This window comes from Mus pahari, chromosome 10 (genome assembly GCF_900095145.1).
Source record: "Mus pahari chromosome 10, PAHARI_EIJ_v1.1, whole genome shotgun sequence".
In the NCBI taxonomy this organism is placed as follows: Eukaryota; Metazoa; Chordata; class Mammalia; order Rodentia; family Muridae; genus Mus; species Mus pahari.
Window position 1 is genome coordinate 52,580,404 of NC_034599.1, and position 17,028 is coordinate 52,597,431.

At 47.9% G+C, this 17,028-nt stretch overlaps 1 protein-coding gene across 2 annotated transcripts; it reads left to right on the forward strand.

Annotated features, from left to right (window-relative positions):
- Positions 1-9,595: 9,595 nt before the first annotated feature.
- Positions 9,596-15,838, forward strand: LOC110328033 (cytochrome P450 1A1). 2 transcript variants are annotated; one of them, XM_021207383.1, is made up of 7 exons: positions 9,596-9,681; positions 12,199-13,049; positions 13,703-13,829; positions 13,917-14,006; positions 14,100-14,223; positions 14,372-14,458; positions 14,600-15,838. In XM_021207383.1, the coding sequence occupies exons 2-7, from the start codon at positions 12,213-12,215 to the stop codon at positions 14,907-14,909; spliced, it is 1,575 nt and encodes a 524-aa protein (XP_021063042.1). In that variant the 5' UTR covers positions 9,596-9,681; positions 12,199-12,212; the 3' UTR covers positions 14,910-15,838. The 2 variants fall into 2 exon arrangements, with proteins under 2 accessions (XP_021063042.1, XP_029399237.1); XM_029543377.1 differs by having other exon boundaries at positions 9,605-9,681; positions 12,202-13,049.
- The last annotated feature ends 1,190 nt before the right edge of the window (positions 15,839-17,028 follow it).

The following is a 17,028-nucleotide window of genomic DNA, read 5'->3' on the forward strand; positions in this document are numbered from 1 at the left end:
GTGGGGAAGGGGGAGACAAACAGAGAGAGGAGGAAGGAAGGGAGAAAGGGAGGGAGGGAGAGAGAGACAGACAGAGACAGAGGCAGACAGACAGACAGACAGACAGACAGAGATACAGAGAGAGCAAGCACAGGAGAGTTGGGCTCTCAAATGGAGAAACTGGAGGACCCTAGAAGTTCAGTGTGTTCACTATATAGAGTTGAATGGAGAGATGGGATTTTGCAGTAGCTGAACAAGGACACGGGGTTATCATGTAGAGTTAAACAAGGAGGTGGAGTTTATGGTACACAGCTAGATCAAGGAGACAGGTTTAGCTAATCTCAGTAGCAGTAGTTTCTGTAGGGGAGGAGTCTTCGTATTGTAAATATCTAGAGGGAGAAAGCTATGATGGACATTTTTTGCACACACCATCAATATCTACACACGGATCAGAAGAAAAGGCTTTGCCTCTGAGTCTCAGCTCAGGGGAGAAGGCTTTGCCATGTTCCCCGTGGGCCTGAGGCTCTGGGGTGCTCGGCATGGCTGCACCACATCCATACCACACATTCACTCAGGACTTTGCTCACCCGGGGCTTACTTTGCTCTCTACAATCTAGTCCAGGCTAGCCTAGAACGCAAAAGCCTCCTGCCCACGAATACTAGAATTATAGGCACATAGCTCTAATGCCTGGCTTCAGTGCATCTTTACAAACCTGACAACCTGACCTGGTGACTTCTGCGTCAGGAGGCAGAATGTCACCAGACCCCAGAATCCCCTGTGTGTCTCCCTTGACCCCCCAAAGTAGCTACAATGTTGATTTCTAATTGTATGGCTTAATTTGGCCTGACTTTTGAAAAATATCTTCCTTTATTATTTATGCTGTGTTATATGCACTTGCTGGCACAAGTGTGTGCACACTATATTGCATTCAGGAACTCTCAGAGTCCACATCCTCTGGAACTGGAGTTGCAGAACCCTGTGACATTCGTGTGGGCCCTGTCGGCAGAAGCAGTAAACACTCTCTAACTGCTGAGGCAGCTCTCTAGCCACAATTTTTTTTAAAGAAGATTTATTTATTTTATGTATGTGAGTATACTGTCACTCTCATCAGACACATCAGAAGAGGGCATCAGATCCCACATTACAGATGGTTGTGAGCCACCATGTGGTTTCTGGGAATTGAACTCAGGATCTCTGGAAAAGCAGTCAGTGCTCTTAACTGCTGAGTCATTTCTCCAGCCCCCAGCCCCAACTTTTACATGTTAATTTTATTTAGTTTTTGAGACAGAGTCTTACTGCATATCTGGCTGGCCCAAAAGTTGCCATATAGACCAGGTTGGCCTTAATGAACAGCTCTGTCTGCTTCTTTCTTTTAAATGCTGAGATTAAAGGTTTATGCCACTATGCCTGGCTCCACCACGTTGAGACAGGGTCTCTCTACATAATCCTGGGTATTCTGAATTCACAATGTAGTCTAGGCTAGACTCGAACCCACAGAGATTCAATTACCTCTATTTCTCAAGCGCTGAGATTAAAGGTGTGGCCTATCACATCCAGCAACCTTTATTATTTAAAAAATTGTTTTCAAATATTGAAAAATTTTATGTGTGTCTTAGTCAGGGTTTAATTGCTGTGATGAAACACCATGACTGAAAAGCAAGTTTGGTAGGAAAGGGTTTATTTGGCTTACACTTCCTGATCACAATCCATCATTGGAGGAAGTCAGGACAGGAACTCAAGCAGGGCTGGAACCTGGAGGCAGGAGCTGATGCAGAGGCCATGAGGGGTGCTGCTTACTGGAGAGCTCCCCTGGCTTGGTCAGCCTGCTTTCTTATAGAGCCCAGGACTACCAGCCCAGGGTTGGCACCACCTACACTGGGCTGTGTCCTCCCCTATTGACCACATTGGGAATATGTGCTACAGCTGGATCTTCTGGAGGCATTTCCTTAACTGGGACTCTAGCCTGTGTCAAGTTGACACACAAACCCAGCCAGTACAATGTATATGAGTATTTTGCCTGCATATAAGTCTGGAGACCAGAGAGGATGTTAAATCCTCTGGGACTAGAATTATTGCTGATTTAGAGCCTTCATATAGGTTCTGGGAATTGAACCTGGGTCCTCTGGAAGAATAACTAGTGCTCTGAGCCATTGAACAATCCTTCAGATCTTTAAATTTTATTTTATGCATATGGATGTTTTGCTTGCATGTATGTATGTGTACCACATGTGTGCCGTGTGTGCATGGAGGCCTGCAGAGGCTATCAGATTCCCTGGAACTGGAGCTACAGATGGGTGTGAGCTGCCATGTGGCAATTAATGCTGAGTCTTCCAGTCAAGGAATAGTTGTTTCTTGGGTTTTGTTAGTGTTGTTGTTGTTGTTTTGGAGAAAAGGTCTCACTATGCGGTCCTGGTTGTCATCCAAGTCATGGAGATCTGTCTGTCTCCACCTTCTGAGTACTGGGACTAAAGGTGTGCACCTAGCCCTACCTTTATTTTCTGAGGGAGTCTCTCAGTGACCCTGAAAGTCAGTGGTTTTGGCTAGACGGGATGGCAGTGAGCTTCAAGGAGCCATCTGTCTCCTCCCCCTCAGTGTTTGGGTTACAGGTAAACGCCACCATTCCCAGCCTATAAAATGCATTTCTAAAATTTATTTAAAAGTGTTTCTGTGTGTATGCTGTGTGAGTATTCATGTGCATGAATGTGGGCATGTCTTTGCCATAGGTCAGAGTCCAGCTCAGGTTTCAGTTCTCAGTCTCCATCTTTTATGAGACAAGGTCTATTGTTATTCACCACTGCTCACGACTGGACCTCTGACCCTTGAGCTTCCAGAATTTTTCTGACTCCAACACTCATCAGCAGTAGGAGCTCAGGAATTAGACACCTGCTGCAGAGTCTAGCTTTGCGTGCGTTTCTGGGATCTGAACTTAGGTATTCACACTTGTGTGACAAACACTTTTATCCACTGAGATGTCTCCCCAGTCCACACCTAACTCTTTGCATTGGTTCAAGGGATCTGAATTTAGAGGTAAAGGGCTGCATCCAACACTGTGCTAAGCACCACACAGCAAGGGGGGGGGGGGTACTTCTACAATCTTTGTAGGTTGAGCTCCACCCTGCCTTTCTGACCCAACTCCTTGTTAAATACCCTTCCCAGTTACCACCAAACTAGCCAGGGCCTCTGAATTCTTAGTCCTGTTCATCACCTGCCTTCCTTCAGGACTGTGTGTAGCTTGAAGTTTGTTGTGCTTTGAGATATTTGAGTGCTCTCCAAAGACCCATATGTTTGAGGTTGGATTCCTCGATCGATGCTATTAGGAAGGGGTGAACACTTTGAAGTGTGCCACTGTTGGAGGATTAGGTCACCAAAAGACCACCTTTGAAGGGGATTGTGCGACCCTAGATCTCCAATCTTTTTTTTCTTTTTACCTCCTAGTTTTAGGGTGAGTAACTTTGCTCTGCCATACTCTCCCCTCCTCAGGTCCAAAACAATAGGGCATTCTGACTGTGGATTTGAATTTCTAAAACTGTGAGCATGTAAATTCTTTCCTTCTCTATGCTGATAAACTCAAGCATATGTTGTAAGAATGGAAAGTTGGGGCCGGTGAGATGGCTCAGTGGTTAAGAGCACTGACTGCTCTTCTAGAGGTCCTGAGTTCAAATCCCAGCAACCACATGGTGGCTCACAACCATCTATAATGAGATCAGATGCCCTCTTCTGGTGTGTCTGAAGATAGCACTTACATATAATAAATAAATAAATCTTAAAAAAAAAAAAAAAAAGAATGGAAAGTTGGCTCAGAAAGAGGTTGACACAACTTCAACTTTTCTCCATACCTTTAGTCTCTAATACTGGGACCAGGACACAGCACACACTCAGAAAAAGGTTTGATAAATTAATTAGTACTCACAAGCAGGTATATGAACCTTCACAAGAGCTTGGTGACAGCTCTTCTTAGGGAATATTCTGCTCTGGTCATATAGATGAATAAGAATAGTTAGTGTTCTCTGAACACCTACTAAGCCCAGGATCTCCTACCAGTTAACACGGGACACCTCTCCGCCAGCTGCTACCACTAGCTGAGCCTCACTTCTCACTTGACTCAACGGAGACCTGGAGATGGTAAGTGGTTGACCCTAAGTCAGATATAGGGCATGGCAGAGGAGAGAGCAAATCAGAAAGTTACTGTGAGTGAAGAGCTAGAGGAATTCACTCTCCAGAGAAGGTGGGTAAGGCAGGGTTGAGGCTGTGGAAGGGTAAGGAAGTACTGGTTGGGTTACTCAAAATTTTTATTTAGGGTTGTGGATATAGCTCACTTGGTAGAGAGTTTTCCTGGCAGGCATGAAGGTTCTGTCTCCAGCACTGCATAAAACCACACGTAAGCCTGTTACCCCAAGCTTGAGAGATGGAGGCAGGACCCACCGTTCAAGGTCATCTTTGGTTACATAGAGAGTGTCAAGCCATCCTGAGCAACAGGAGACTGTCTTGGGAATTAAAATCAGATTGTCAGGCTGTACTTCCTGTCCAAAAAAGGGTTTTCTATTTCTGCTGTCTGATTGGTACGGCTGTGAAGTGTGCTGGCAGAGCGGACACAATGAGCATTTCATTCTCCTGAATTTCAAGTGTGGTTGAGATTCACGGCTCTCCAAAGAGTGCTCCATGCTACCACCTAAGTGAACTTTGTAAAACTGCATGCTAGATTCCCCTCAGAGCTGCCTGTTAACTTCTCATGGCATTTAAAACAAGTTTCCTCACCTCAGCGTGTGATCCTGGTTTCCCACACCATCATCTTCCACTTAGTGTAACTTTCCCACCTGCCAGAGGAGACATCACAGGATTCCTCCAGCTGCTGCCTCTGCATTGTCATGTGTTGTGCCCATTACCCAGAATACACAACCCCTCCTTCCAGCCACTCCTCTGCTCTCAAGAAAGTGCATTGTTTTCCATTATAGATGCTTGTTTATACCTCACCATCATGAAGCACTGGTGATAAGGCACCTCCATTTCTCTAGTCAACCAACTCCTCCAGCATGTGACTCCAAGCCACCTCCTCTGGGGTTATCCTTCTTTGGACATGTTCTTTCTCCTCCTCCTTCCTCTTCCTCCTCCTCCTCTTCTTCTTCCTTTTCCTCCTCCTCCTCCTCCTTCTTTTCATGGAACCCAAATCATTTTATCTTAGAGATTTGGCTTCTTCTCCCTCTTTAGACTACAATGTCTCCCACCATGCCAGCAATATCTTCCCCCAAGTTCCTCACATTTATTCTAAGCTCTCCAGAGTCCTTACATCCTCTGCCTTAGTTTCCTCTGGATTTGGTAACATCTCTGGGCTCTCCTCAGGCTTTCCTTGGGGTGTGGCTCCTGTCTTCCTTGTGGAGAAGGGCATTTTTGTAGGGTATTGCTTGTTTCCTGGCTTTCACTATCTAGCCCTCAGCAGTACTGACCCTCTCCCCCCCCCCCCCCCCAGCTCTTTCTCTGCCAGGTTGACTAGCAAGTTCTCTACTTCCCTCCTAATGTGCTCCTGGTATCAGTTACGAGTGACGCCAAAGAGCTTCTCACGCACAGGCTTATAAACTTTGGCCTTTGTTGGGTGTTTAGCTCTGTGCCAAGGTCTCCAAACTTTCTGCCCGTCAATTAGTGAGGGATTAGTGAGGCCCATTCCTTCCATTGTGACCCTTAGCCCAGACAAGTCTTGGTGACAGTGAGTATAAGCCCCATAACCCCAGTGCACGGGGGCTAGGGAAATGAAGGCCTTTGCTTCGAGCCTGAGCCTGTTGCCCAGGGCTTCCCTTAGCTGGTAGAACCATTGCCTGGAAGCAAGAGGTCAGGGTCTTAGGCTCAGATTTCATCTGTCAGAGGTCCCTGGGCCTTTCCTTCCTGGGATCCATCTCTCCAGCAGAGAAGAAAGAGAGGAACTGGTTTTATTAGCTAATAAAGTTTTTGGTAAAGAACATGAGCAAAACAGTGGGGCTTCCTGCATTCCTGGCTGCAAGTCTCAGAGCTGGGCCTTCGGCTGGCAGTGAAATACAGATTTCCTCCACTCCCTGCAGCTAAGGCATTGATAGGGACAATGGAAACAGGAGGAAGAGTGACTGACTGCAGAGGGATCTACACAGCAGTGCTTCTACTGCTCGGCCAGAAGTTAGTTCTACATAAGCTCTTTCAATTCTCTAATTCTTGCTCCAACCTGGGTACCATGTCCAGAGATGCAGTGAGTGGCTGACTGTAAAGATGCTGAGAAGGCCCACCTCACCTCCTATGTGGCTTGCTTGTTCTGATACCCAGTCTCTCTCTCTCTCTCTCTCTCTCTCTCTCTCTCTCTCTCTCTCTCTCTCCCCTTTGTCCTCTCTTCCTCCCTTTTTAAAATGTATTTTATTTTTAGGGTTTTTTTTTTTTCCCGGATTTTGCTATATCTGCTGTGTAATCCTGACTAGTCCACTGTTACTATGTAGCCTAGGCTGACCTTGAACTCATGAAAATCCTCTTGCTTCAGAGTTATAGATATGTAGCATCATGCCCAGCCCTTCTCACCTAACTCTTTTTTTTTTTTTTTTTTGGTTTTTTGAGACAGGATTTCTCTGTATAGCCCTGACTGTCCTGGAATTCACTTTGTAGACCAGGCTGGCCTTGAACTCAGAAATCCTCCTGCCTCTGCCCTCCTGAGTGCTGGGATTAAGGCCTGCGCCACCACGCCCGGCTCACCTAACTCTTATCATTGCATAGTTGGAGCTCAATACTTCTACTGCTGTGTACCCCACCTGTAATGTGGTTTGACAATCATTTCTATCTCATAGGGACCTGTATTTCTGATTAAGTTTCCACATGCATATTTTCTGTTCTGGGACATAGAGGAAGAAGAGGAAGATTGTAAGGGTCGGGTGTCCTGAGAATGGCTGCAAAGATGCTAAGAAGGCGCGCCTCACCTCCTGTGTGCTTCACTCTCTGGAGCTAAGGCAGTGGTAGGGACAATGGAAAGCAGAGGAAGAGTGACACCAAGTGAAATCTAACTTGCTGTGGCAAGGATCCAGGAAGGAATACAAGGGGGAAGCCATGTTTTTTGTTGTTGTTATTGTTGTTGTTGTTTTAAAAAAGATTTATTTATTAATAATGTAAGTACAGTGTAGCTGTCTTCAGACACACCAGAAAAGGGCGTCAGATCTCATTATGGGTGGTTGTGAGCCACCACGTGGTTGCATGGGATTTGAACTCAGGACCTTCAGAAGAGCAGTCAGTGCTCTTAACCACTGAGCTATCTCTCCAGTCCGGGAAGTCATGTTTTATTTAGACTCAGAACTGAAATTACTAGATCCCTCGATGGGCAGACCTGGTAGATTCTGCAAGAGGCTCTGGTTCCTATCTTCAGATACCTAAGGGATTTCAGCAGACATGGTGACAGAAAGGATTTCACATTCTGAGAGGCACAGTGGGGAAGAAGAAGTTGGAAGAATCAAAAAGCGAAGGGTGAATCCATTCTCTGGGGATCAATAGGGGTCTGGATGAGAGTGTGGATGTGTACCCCACTTCACGGATGTCAAAACGGACAGAAGTGTTCCTGCCCTCCAATCTACCTCCAGCACAGAAGCCTGAGGTTAGCTCAGGTTAGACATCATCCACACTACTGACTCTCATCTTCCTCGGTGGGTTACTTCTTGAATAGGTAGACACGGCTGGAGAACACCACAACCTCTACTCACAACTAGAACATCTGGAAGCGCTGTGCCTATGAGGTGGGTTCTCTTCCCAGGAGCATCCTCCAGGGAGATACCTGGGAGGCTCGACTGGACACTCTTGCCTCTGTTCAATGCTATCTCAGAGAGCACTCCCCTGACCACCTCATTTGCAGTTGTAAACTGTCCCCTGTGTGCCTGTCTCTATGTTTTGTTACTTATCACCTGTCTCCCCCACAGCAGCGGGTAAAGCTCCGTCAAAGGAGTATAGTTAATCCTTTTCACCTCTGCATCAATCACCAGCGTCCAGTGTAGTAGGAGCTTGGCGAATATTTGCACAATGCATGAGGGTGGCATGTAACTAGAGTGGGAGGTGAGGGGGTGGATGAAGTAGTGTTGTTGTTGTTGCTTTTTCTGGTCTTGGTCACAGAGCAGATAGCAATGTTCTTTCTGGGCTCCGGAGCTCACAGGGGAGGGCAGGTGAAGGTGTTAGTTAGGAACAGGTTGAGTTAGACACGCAAGTTCAGGTGTTCTTATACTAATCTCACTCTGGGAGCACCCTTCAGGGCCAGAGAGCGCCTGCAAAACAGCCAGCTAGGCGTGCCGGGTGGTGCTGCGTGTCCTGCCACTAAAAATGTGGACACACGCTGTTCAGGCCTTTGCTCTCAGGCAGAAGCCGAGCATCGCACGCAAACCCGGCCCTTTGCACCGCTGGCACTGTCTTGTCGCGCCCTTGCAAAACTTAGACTACTTCTATCTCTCAAACCCCACCCCAACGCCCCAGGAGAGCTGGCCCTTTAAGAGCCTCACCCACGGCTCCCCTCCCCCAGCTAGCGTGACAGCACTTGGGACCCGCGCCCGGTTGTGAGTTGGGTAGCTGGGTGGCTGCGCGGGCCTCCAGGCTCTTCTCACGCAACTCCCGGGCACCTTGTCCCCAGCCAGGTGGGGCGGAGACAGGCAGCCCGACCTCTGCCCCCAGAGGATGGAGCAGGCTTACGCACGCTAGCCTCGGGAACCTGTGTGCGTGCCAAGCATCACCCTTTGTGGCCCCAGACCCCCTCCTGCTGTCTCGCGTGGATCCTCCCTCCACCCTTCCTCCACCAAACGTAGATAGTTCTGCACTCGCCGCCCGACTTCTCTGTGTTGCCTGCTTCAATATGTATGCAAAACACTAACAAGCCCCGGGAGCCTACAGGGAGCTGCAAGCGGAGTCACCCGGGCTTGCAGCTTGCCTAAGGTGACCCTTAGAGGTGAGATCTGCAAGCCTGCCATTCATCCCCACCCCCTAGATGAAGCAGCGCGAACTTCGGCCCATACCCAATTTGTGGGGAACAGAGTCAGTCCAATGGCGCCACTGGCCTTCCTGTCCTGTGACCTCTGGGCTGGGGTCGCTGCGCTTCTCACGCGAGCTTGGACTCAGTAATCCAGGGAAGCAAAGTCACCACCCAGCTGTTCTCCCTCTACCAGCCTTTCCCGGGCACCCATTGGCTTGTAGTAGGCAAGAGGATCTTACACACCTAATGTTTTAGGGGTGAAAAAATAGTGGAAAGGAATCCCTATGACACAGAATGGCGGCCCCAATACTCACTTTTTAGGCTGCCCCAGAATTTTTCCTCAAACCCCTCCCTCAGTGGGATTCTGTACTGTCCATGGAGTGCCTTGAAAGTGGGGGGTGACCCCAACCTTTATTATTATTATTATTATTATTATTATTATTATTATTATTATTATTATTATTATTATTGTGTGTGTGTGTGTGTGTGTGTGTGTGTGTGTGCCTGTACCTACATCAGGTGTCCTGGTATGACTTCTTGCCTATCTCATTCCCCCCTCCTGCCTAGAGCACTCCCTAAGGCTGTCCCTCCCTCGGTCCCACCACTGGGCTCAGATAAGGAGGCGTGGCCAACAGACACAGAGTCCTATAAAGGTGGTGGTGCCTTCACCCTAACCATGAAGGTGGTAGTTCTTGGAGCTTTCCCGATCCTCCCTAGGGTCCTAGAGAACACTCTTCAGTTCAGTTCCTCCTTACAGCCAAAGGTGAGTGCTTGGGGGGCTCCTGGATTGCCTCCCTCCCAAGAAAAGGAAATTTTTGGTGAAGAGTTACTGCGTAGCTCCTCCAAAACAGGGAACTAAACTTTTTTTTTTTTTTTTTGGTGACCAGGTAAATTCCTTAAGGGAGAACCTGAGACCAGAGGTATCAGATATTTAGATAGAAGTGAGATACCCTTCCACTTCAGGCCACTCCCTCCCACTGACCTCCTGGGGCTTCTTCCCTGCACATTTAGCTCCTTCCTCAGGACTGCCAATGGGGTTGAGGGCTCCTCTCTGGGTGTGTAGGGTGGACAGTGGAGATGCCCTGAGCTTTTCTGGTGTTCTCTGTCTTATTTAAGAACTACCCCCAATAGCCTCTACTCTCCTCCCAAAGGGTAGCATGTCAGAGCTGTTTCTGACCTGGGCTAGAGAGGCTCCCTACCCCACTGACTGTTTCTTCCATCCTTGCTGGGACACCATCAACTCCATAAACTGAGAGCTTCAGGGAACTGGAAACACCAGTTACATTTCCCTCAGCCCTTCCACCTTACAAAGGCTAGAGTTCCTTAGGGGCACCAATTATGCTGAAGTGTGTTTTCAGCTCCCCCAGGAAGCCCCTCCGCTTCAAGCTGACTGTAGTATTTGGGGTAGGAATTGTACATCTTACTGTCGTATGTAGTTCAGATCTTCTCTACCTTGGATCTGTACCCTCTGAATTAAGCAATCTTTCTTGTTTGCTTGTTTTTGTTTTTAGGAGACAGGGTTTCTCTTTATAGCCCTGGCTGCCCTGGAACTCACTCTGTAGACCAGGCTGGCCTGAAACTCAGAGTTCCTCCTGCCTCTGTCTCCTGAGTGCTGGGATTAAAGGCATGGGCCAGTGCCTCCCTCCCAGATGAATTGGGCAAGCTTGTCTTACTCTCTTTCCCGGTTATGTAACTGAAGCCTCGGTGTTAAAATGACTTGTCCAGGACGACCTGGACTGTACTTCACTGCAAAGTGACTCTCCTGACTGGGCAGAGCCTTAGAGCAGCTGGTAAATTTGTTTACTTTTTCTAGAATAAGCCTAAAGAGAAAGTGTCCTTTTAGTCAAAACTAAGCTCAGATCCATTCCTAGTTCTCCTGACTCCAGTCAGTGGTTTTCTTATAGCCCTAACTTTATAGGAATCTTCCTTTTCATTTCTGCTTTCTTATGACAGCAAAAGAGGGGGAAGGACTAGACTATTCATTCATGAGAACTGAGCACAACAAAAAGCTTGGCCTGGATTACTGTTACTTGGAGCTGTATCTGGCTGGTCTCCCTTGGCTTTTAAAGTGTGGCTCAGTTGAACTCAGTTGAACTAGGCCTGAGAGGAAGGTGGCTTGGGCATTGGTTTTCCTGTACCCTCTCTCATTCCTGTCCTCTACTGAGGTTTGGTGGGGTTCTTTAGATCCTGCGATGAAGAACAGTAAAGAACTGAGAACTCAGATTCTTTGGTTTTTCAAAAGGAGGCACCTGTGATAGCGGCTGTACATTCTGTGGAACGTTCCCTAAGTGCTGTGAGCCCCGGCTAAGCGCTGTGAGCCCCGGCTAATGCCCCAGTTGGAAGCTGATTTTCCCGCTGCTAGAGTAAGCAATGAGGCCAAAGAAACAAATGATTAATTTCCTGATAGGATGGCTTCCCCAAAGTTGATGGGTAGACCCCAAAGAGGTTTTTCGGGTGACATTTGTTCACTGTACATTTATTGGAATGTGTTAAGTAGAAAGCTGTATTTAGGCACAGACATTGTTTGGGTTGATGTTACCTAGTGGATGCAAAACTGATTTTAGGAGACACTAGGTAAATTGGGGCTAATGGAAACCACAGAGATTGGAAGCCACTGTTTGAAACCACACAGTTAAGAGAGGTGCTCTAGCCAGGCGTGGTGGCTCACGCCTTTAATCCTAGCACTTGGGAGGCAGAGGCTAGGCGGATTTCTGAGTTCGAGGCCAGCCTGGTCTACAGAGTGAGTTCCAGGACAGCCAGGGCTAGACAGAGAACCCTGTCTTGAAAAACCAAAAAAAAAAAAAAAAAAAAAAAAAAAGAGAGAGGTGCTGTAGAAGTGGGCTACTTGGGTTCAAAGTTTGCCCAACACCCCCTAGCTGCATAACTTTGAGAATGCTACTTACACTTTCTGAATCTTACTGCAGCTTTCCTCATCTGCTTACGGCTAAGATTGAAAAAAAAAGTGTGTGTGTGTGTGTGTGTGTATGGGGGCGGGGGAAGAGTATGATTAAAATATATTGTGTGAAAAATAAAACAAAACCACATCGAGCTTCCCGGGTACTGAGACTTCTCCATGAGAGCTCAGTTTGCCTGCCCTCAGCCCTTTTGCATGTGGAGTAAGAAAGAACTGCAGCACACAGTGGCAACTCCACAAGCTCTGTCCTGCTCTGTGCCCAGGGAGCAGCTCCAGGAGGAAGGCTTCTCTTTTCACGGACTCTTTAGGATGTTCATACCCTCGCCCTCAGTCTGATGCCTTCTTTCTTTTGGCCTCACCTCTCAGCAGCCACCAAGATCATGCCTTCCATGTACGGACTTCCAGCCTTCATGTCGGCCACAGAGCTGCTCCTGGCCGTCACCGTATTCTGCCTTGGGTTCTGGATGGTCAGAGCCACAAGAACCTGGGTTCCCAAAGGCCTGAAGACTCCACCCGGACCCTGGGGCTGGCCCTTCATTGGGCACATTCTGACCCTGGGGAAGAACCCACACCTGTCACTGACACGGCTGAGTCAGCAGTATGGGGACGTGCTGCAGATCCGCATTGGCTCCACTCCTGTGGTGGTGCTGAGCGGCCTGAACACCATCAAGCAGGCCCTGGTGAGGCAGGGAGATGACTTCAAGGGCCGGCCAGACCTCTATAGCTTCACACTTATCAGTAACGGCAAGAGCATAACTTTTAACCCAGACTCTGGACCTGTGTGGGCTGCCCGCCGGCGCCTGGCCCAGAATGCCCTGAAGAGCTTCTCCATAGCCTCAGACCCGACATCAGCATCCTCTTGCTACTTGGAGGAGCACGTGAGCAAGGAGGCTAACCATCTAATAGACAAACTCCAGAAGGTGATGGCAGAGGTTGGCCACTTTGACCCTTACAAGTATTTGGTAGTGTCAGTGGCCAATGTCATCTGTGCCATATGCTTTGGCCAACGTTATGACCATGATGACCAAGAGCTGCTCAGCATAGTCAATCTGAGCAATGAGTTTGGAGAGGTTACTGGCTCTGGATACCCAGCTGACTTCATTCCTGTCCTCCGTTACCTGCCTAACTCTTCCCTCGATGCCTTCAAGGACTTGAATGAGAAGTTCTACAGCTTCATGAAGAAGTTAATCAAAGAGCACTACAGGACGTTTGAGAAGGTAGAGGATGGGAAGCAGTTAGGATCCAGGGCTAGAGCATCACAGACAAGCTTAAAACTGGTAGCAGAGTGTACTCTGTCCTCAGCAGGTCAACAAAACTTTTCTTGGCTGGTCCTTCTATGCATCCATAGGACAAGAGCTACTGGATGGGAGGAGCCTTGGACAGTTTTCTTTTCTTTTCTTTTCTTTTCTTTTCTTTTCTTTTCTTTTCTTTTCTTTTCTTTCCTTTTTTTCTTTCTTTCTATTTATTTATTTCATGTATGTGGGTACACTGTCACTGTCTTCAGACACACCAGAAGAGGGCATCAAATGCCCATTACAGATGGTTGTGAGCCACCCTGTGGTGGCTGGGAATTGAACTCAGGACTTTTGAAAGAGCAGTCAGTGCTCTTAAGCACTGCAGCCCCCTAGGCCAGTTCTTCATTGTAGAAAAAAGTTAAAGAACTCATCAAATAACTAACAGTGTCAGACTCTATGCCTCCAGGGTCCCTTGAGTTGGGTTCTCCATTCTTTAAGGTAGAAAGAGACTTGGAGAGGCAAGGGGAAACTGGGACAGCAGCCTCAGCATGTCACCTCTTTAACAGTGAGGGACCAGGCCTAGATGGATAGGTAGGTCTGGGATATTTCTCACCTTGGGCTCCTTTGTCTCCCAGGGCCACATCCGGGACATCACAGACAGCCTCATTGAGCATTGTCAGGACAGGAAGCTGGACGAGAATGCCAATGTCCAGCTGTCAGATGATAAAGTCATCACAATTGTTTTGGACCTCTTTGGAGCTGGTACGTGTACTTTGGTGTATCATTTCTGTGCTCAGGTGCCCCTAGTTGTCACATACCTAACCACTGCCTCTGTTTCATCCTGTTCAGGGTTTGACACAGTCACGACTGCTATCTCTTGGGGCCTCATGTACCTGGTAACCAACCCTAGGGTACAGAGAAAGATCCAGGAGGAGCTAGGTAGGTGGTGACTCCATTCAAAAGACTCTAAGTGGAGGACCCTAATAAAGTCTTGGCAACCCCTTAATCCTTTTGAACCTCTGTATTCTGTAGACACAGTGATTGGCAGGGATCGGCAGCCCCGGCTTTCTGACAGACCTCAGCTGCCCTATCTGGAGGCTTTCATCCTGGAGACCTTCCGACATTCATCCTTCCTCCCCTTCACCATCCCCCACAGGTCAGACCATAGATTCATTGACATTTGATACCAGATCTCAGTTTAGTGTACACAGCCCCTTAGGATTCATGGGAAGGATATGGCATGGGGCAGGGTGTGCATTTCCCATGCGCGGTCCTGATCCTGACTACTTGTCCTCTTTCCCCAGCACCACGAGAGATACAAGTCTGAATGGCTTCTATATCCCCAAGGGGTGCTGTGTCTTTGTGAACCAGTGGCAGGTTAATCATGACTGGTAAGTTGACAGGGGCAGTGAAAACTGGGTGGGATGGGTCCATCCCTCCTGGGCTTCAGACCCCCTTGTCCCTTGGGGATTGACCTACTTGATGCTTATAATCCCTGAATGTTGACTTCAGCTGTCTCCCTCTGCATATAGGGAACTGTGGGGTGACCCAAACGAGTTCCGGCCTGAAAGGTTTCTCACCCCGAGCGGCACTCTGGACAAGTGCTTGAGTGAGAAGGTCATTCTCTTTGGTTTGGGCAAGCGAAAGTGCATCGGGGAGACCATTGGCCGATTGGAGGTCTTTCTCTTCCTGGCCATCTTGCTGCAGCAAATAGAATTTAAGGTGTCACCAGGGGAGAAGGTGGATATGACTCCTATCTATGGGCTGACTTTAAAGCATGCCCGCTGCGAACACTTCCAAGTGCAGATGCGGTCTTCTGGTCCTCAGCATCTCCAGGCTTAGACTGTCCAGGATGCTCACCAGACCAGGTGGCTGTTCCTGGGATTCAACTTCAGCCAGAAACACAGACCCTGGGATATTGTACCTGCCTCCTACTTTGGACTTGTTTCTCTGTATGCTGAACACAGACACTGGGCACAGCAGAGGCCCACAGGAACCTCAGATCCTTCTCAATTTCAGCATCAACTAGGAGACCTGAAAGGGTTAGGAGATATCTGGGCCTCAGAGAGCTCCTGAAGAGCGGTCTGGGTGCCCCAGTGGCTAGCTGGTTTGAAAAATACAGCAGGTCATGGCAGGATCTGTCTGGTTACTTTGACAAGTGGGAGCTGCCCAGAATGGAGGGAGAAGGCAGCTTAAAATACTGGCACAGAAGTGCCCTTGCCACCTGCTGAGGCTAAACGGCCTTCCCACATGGGTTTATGACACTGCATGTGGGGGGGGGCCTCTGTTCACCCTACATAGAAATAAATAGGATGCCCCTGTCCTTGCAAAGCCCATGTTTCTATTCAGGAAGGGTTGAGACTTGTGTCTAGAAAGACCCAAGAACAGAGGGACAGATTTTCTGGGCAGTAAAACCAGGTCTAGAGTCTTGTGTAGCCCAGGCTGACTCTGAACTTGCTACCAAAGGAGGCCTTGGACTCCTTTTTGTTGTTGTTGTTGTTCTTATCACCATACCAAGTGCTAGGATACAGTCATTGACTACTGCATCAGCTCTTGGTCTCTCTTCTTTACTGTATATAAAATGTTTTGTCTTAGAAAATGTTTGTGCATAAGAGCTTTGTATTATGGACTGTATTTTGCTTATGCATTCATATTAGTTATACCTTAAGAGATTTAGATAATTTGCTAGTGTAACAGAGAAAATTCTAACTCAAGTATCCAGAAATATATAGAAAAACCCTACCTGAACCAAATAAAAATATTACCTGGAAGTACTATGTGTAGAGAAGTTCTGAGCCTGAAGTTAAGCCACATTCACACCCTCAAGCTCGTTTTCCTGTGGGGAGGAGAAGACTGGCAGCACAGAGCTGGAGGGAATGCTCGCAGACCAGTGTGGTCTCCCTCTCTACTGTGTCACACTTTGATAGGCAGTACTCTCTGGAACTCCAAACAAAGACTGCTTTCGGAAGCCCCCAAAGCTGGTGGGAGGGTCTGATGCATAAGCATATCATCTAATTCACAGTAACCAGGGCGCTGTACTAGTCCTTCATAGGGAATATGAACTCTAGAGCTGAGGGTGTGGCTAGGTGGGGAGGAAGGCTGGGAGAAGACCCTAGGTCTTTGGGGGACATTGGAACAGAGTCTTTCTTGAAGGATGAGACTCTCTCTCTCTCTCTCTCTCTCTCTCTCTCTCTCTCTCTCTCTCTCTCTTCTTTGTAAATTTCACATCATGTACCCCAATCTTACTCATCTCCCCATCAGTTTGTATCTCCACCCTTGTAACCTCTCTCCAAAGTGAATCTCAGAGAGAGAGAGAGAGAGAGAGAGAGAGAGAGAGAGAGAGAGAGAGAGAATAAAAATATCCAAACCCCTCCAAAACAAACAGAATCTCATCATGGTAGCTGCAGTGTGTCACAGTGTGTCATATAGTACACCCTTTTGTCCACACTTCTTTGCTTGCAAATGTTCACTGCAATGAGTCATTCCTTTGTACAGTTGGAGGTCTCTGGCTTCTGCTACACTGTCAATACTGGATGCTCACTGGGACTCCTGTCAGATATCCTGTTGTTGCTCTATGTTATGGAGATCCTGCAGCTTTGGATCTGCAGAACTGGCCCCTTCACATGCTCCAGCAGATCATAGTTGGGTTGGATGTTGGGGTGGGCCAACTCAAAGCCCTAGATCTGGGCCTGGGTGGTAGCTAAGTTGGTCAACCTGTCAGTTCTCCCGAAACTACTCCACCAGGTTGAGCTTTCCAGCATTGCCCCTGGCTAGCTCACCCAATGCCACCGGCAGTGAGAGGCATGGAGAGTTCTCCTGGAGAAGCATTCTCTTGAGTGGCTCATAGATATATATATATATTTTTAGATTTATTTATTTATTATATGTAAGTACACTGTAGCTGTCTTCAGACACTCCAGAAGAGGGCGCCAGATCTCATTACGGATGGTTGTGAGCCACC

What these genes read in the sequence shown, in the direction of transcription:
- LOC110328033 (XM_021207383.1), top strand. Translation starts at nt 12,213, where the DNA reads ATGCCTTCCATGTACGGACTTCCAGCCTTCATGTCGGCCACAGAGCTG. An exon ending in ACTACAGGACGTTTGAGAAG is followed by an intron (nt 13,050 to 13,702) that starts GTAGAGGATGGG and finishes TTTGTCTCCCAG; the next exon opens with GGCCACATCCGGGACATCAC. An exon ending in AAAGATCCAGGAGGAGCTAG is followed by an intron (nt 14,007 to 14,099) that starts GTAGGTGGTGAC and finishes TGTATTCTGTAG; the next exon opens with ACACAGTGATTGGCAGGGAT.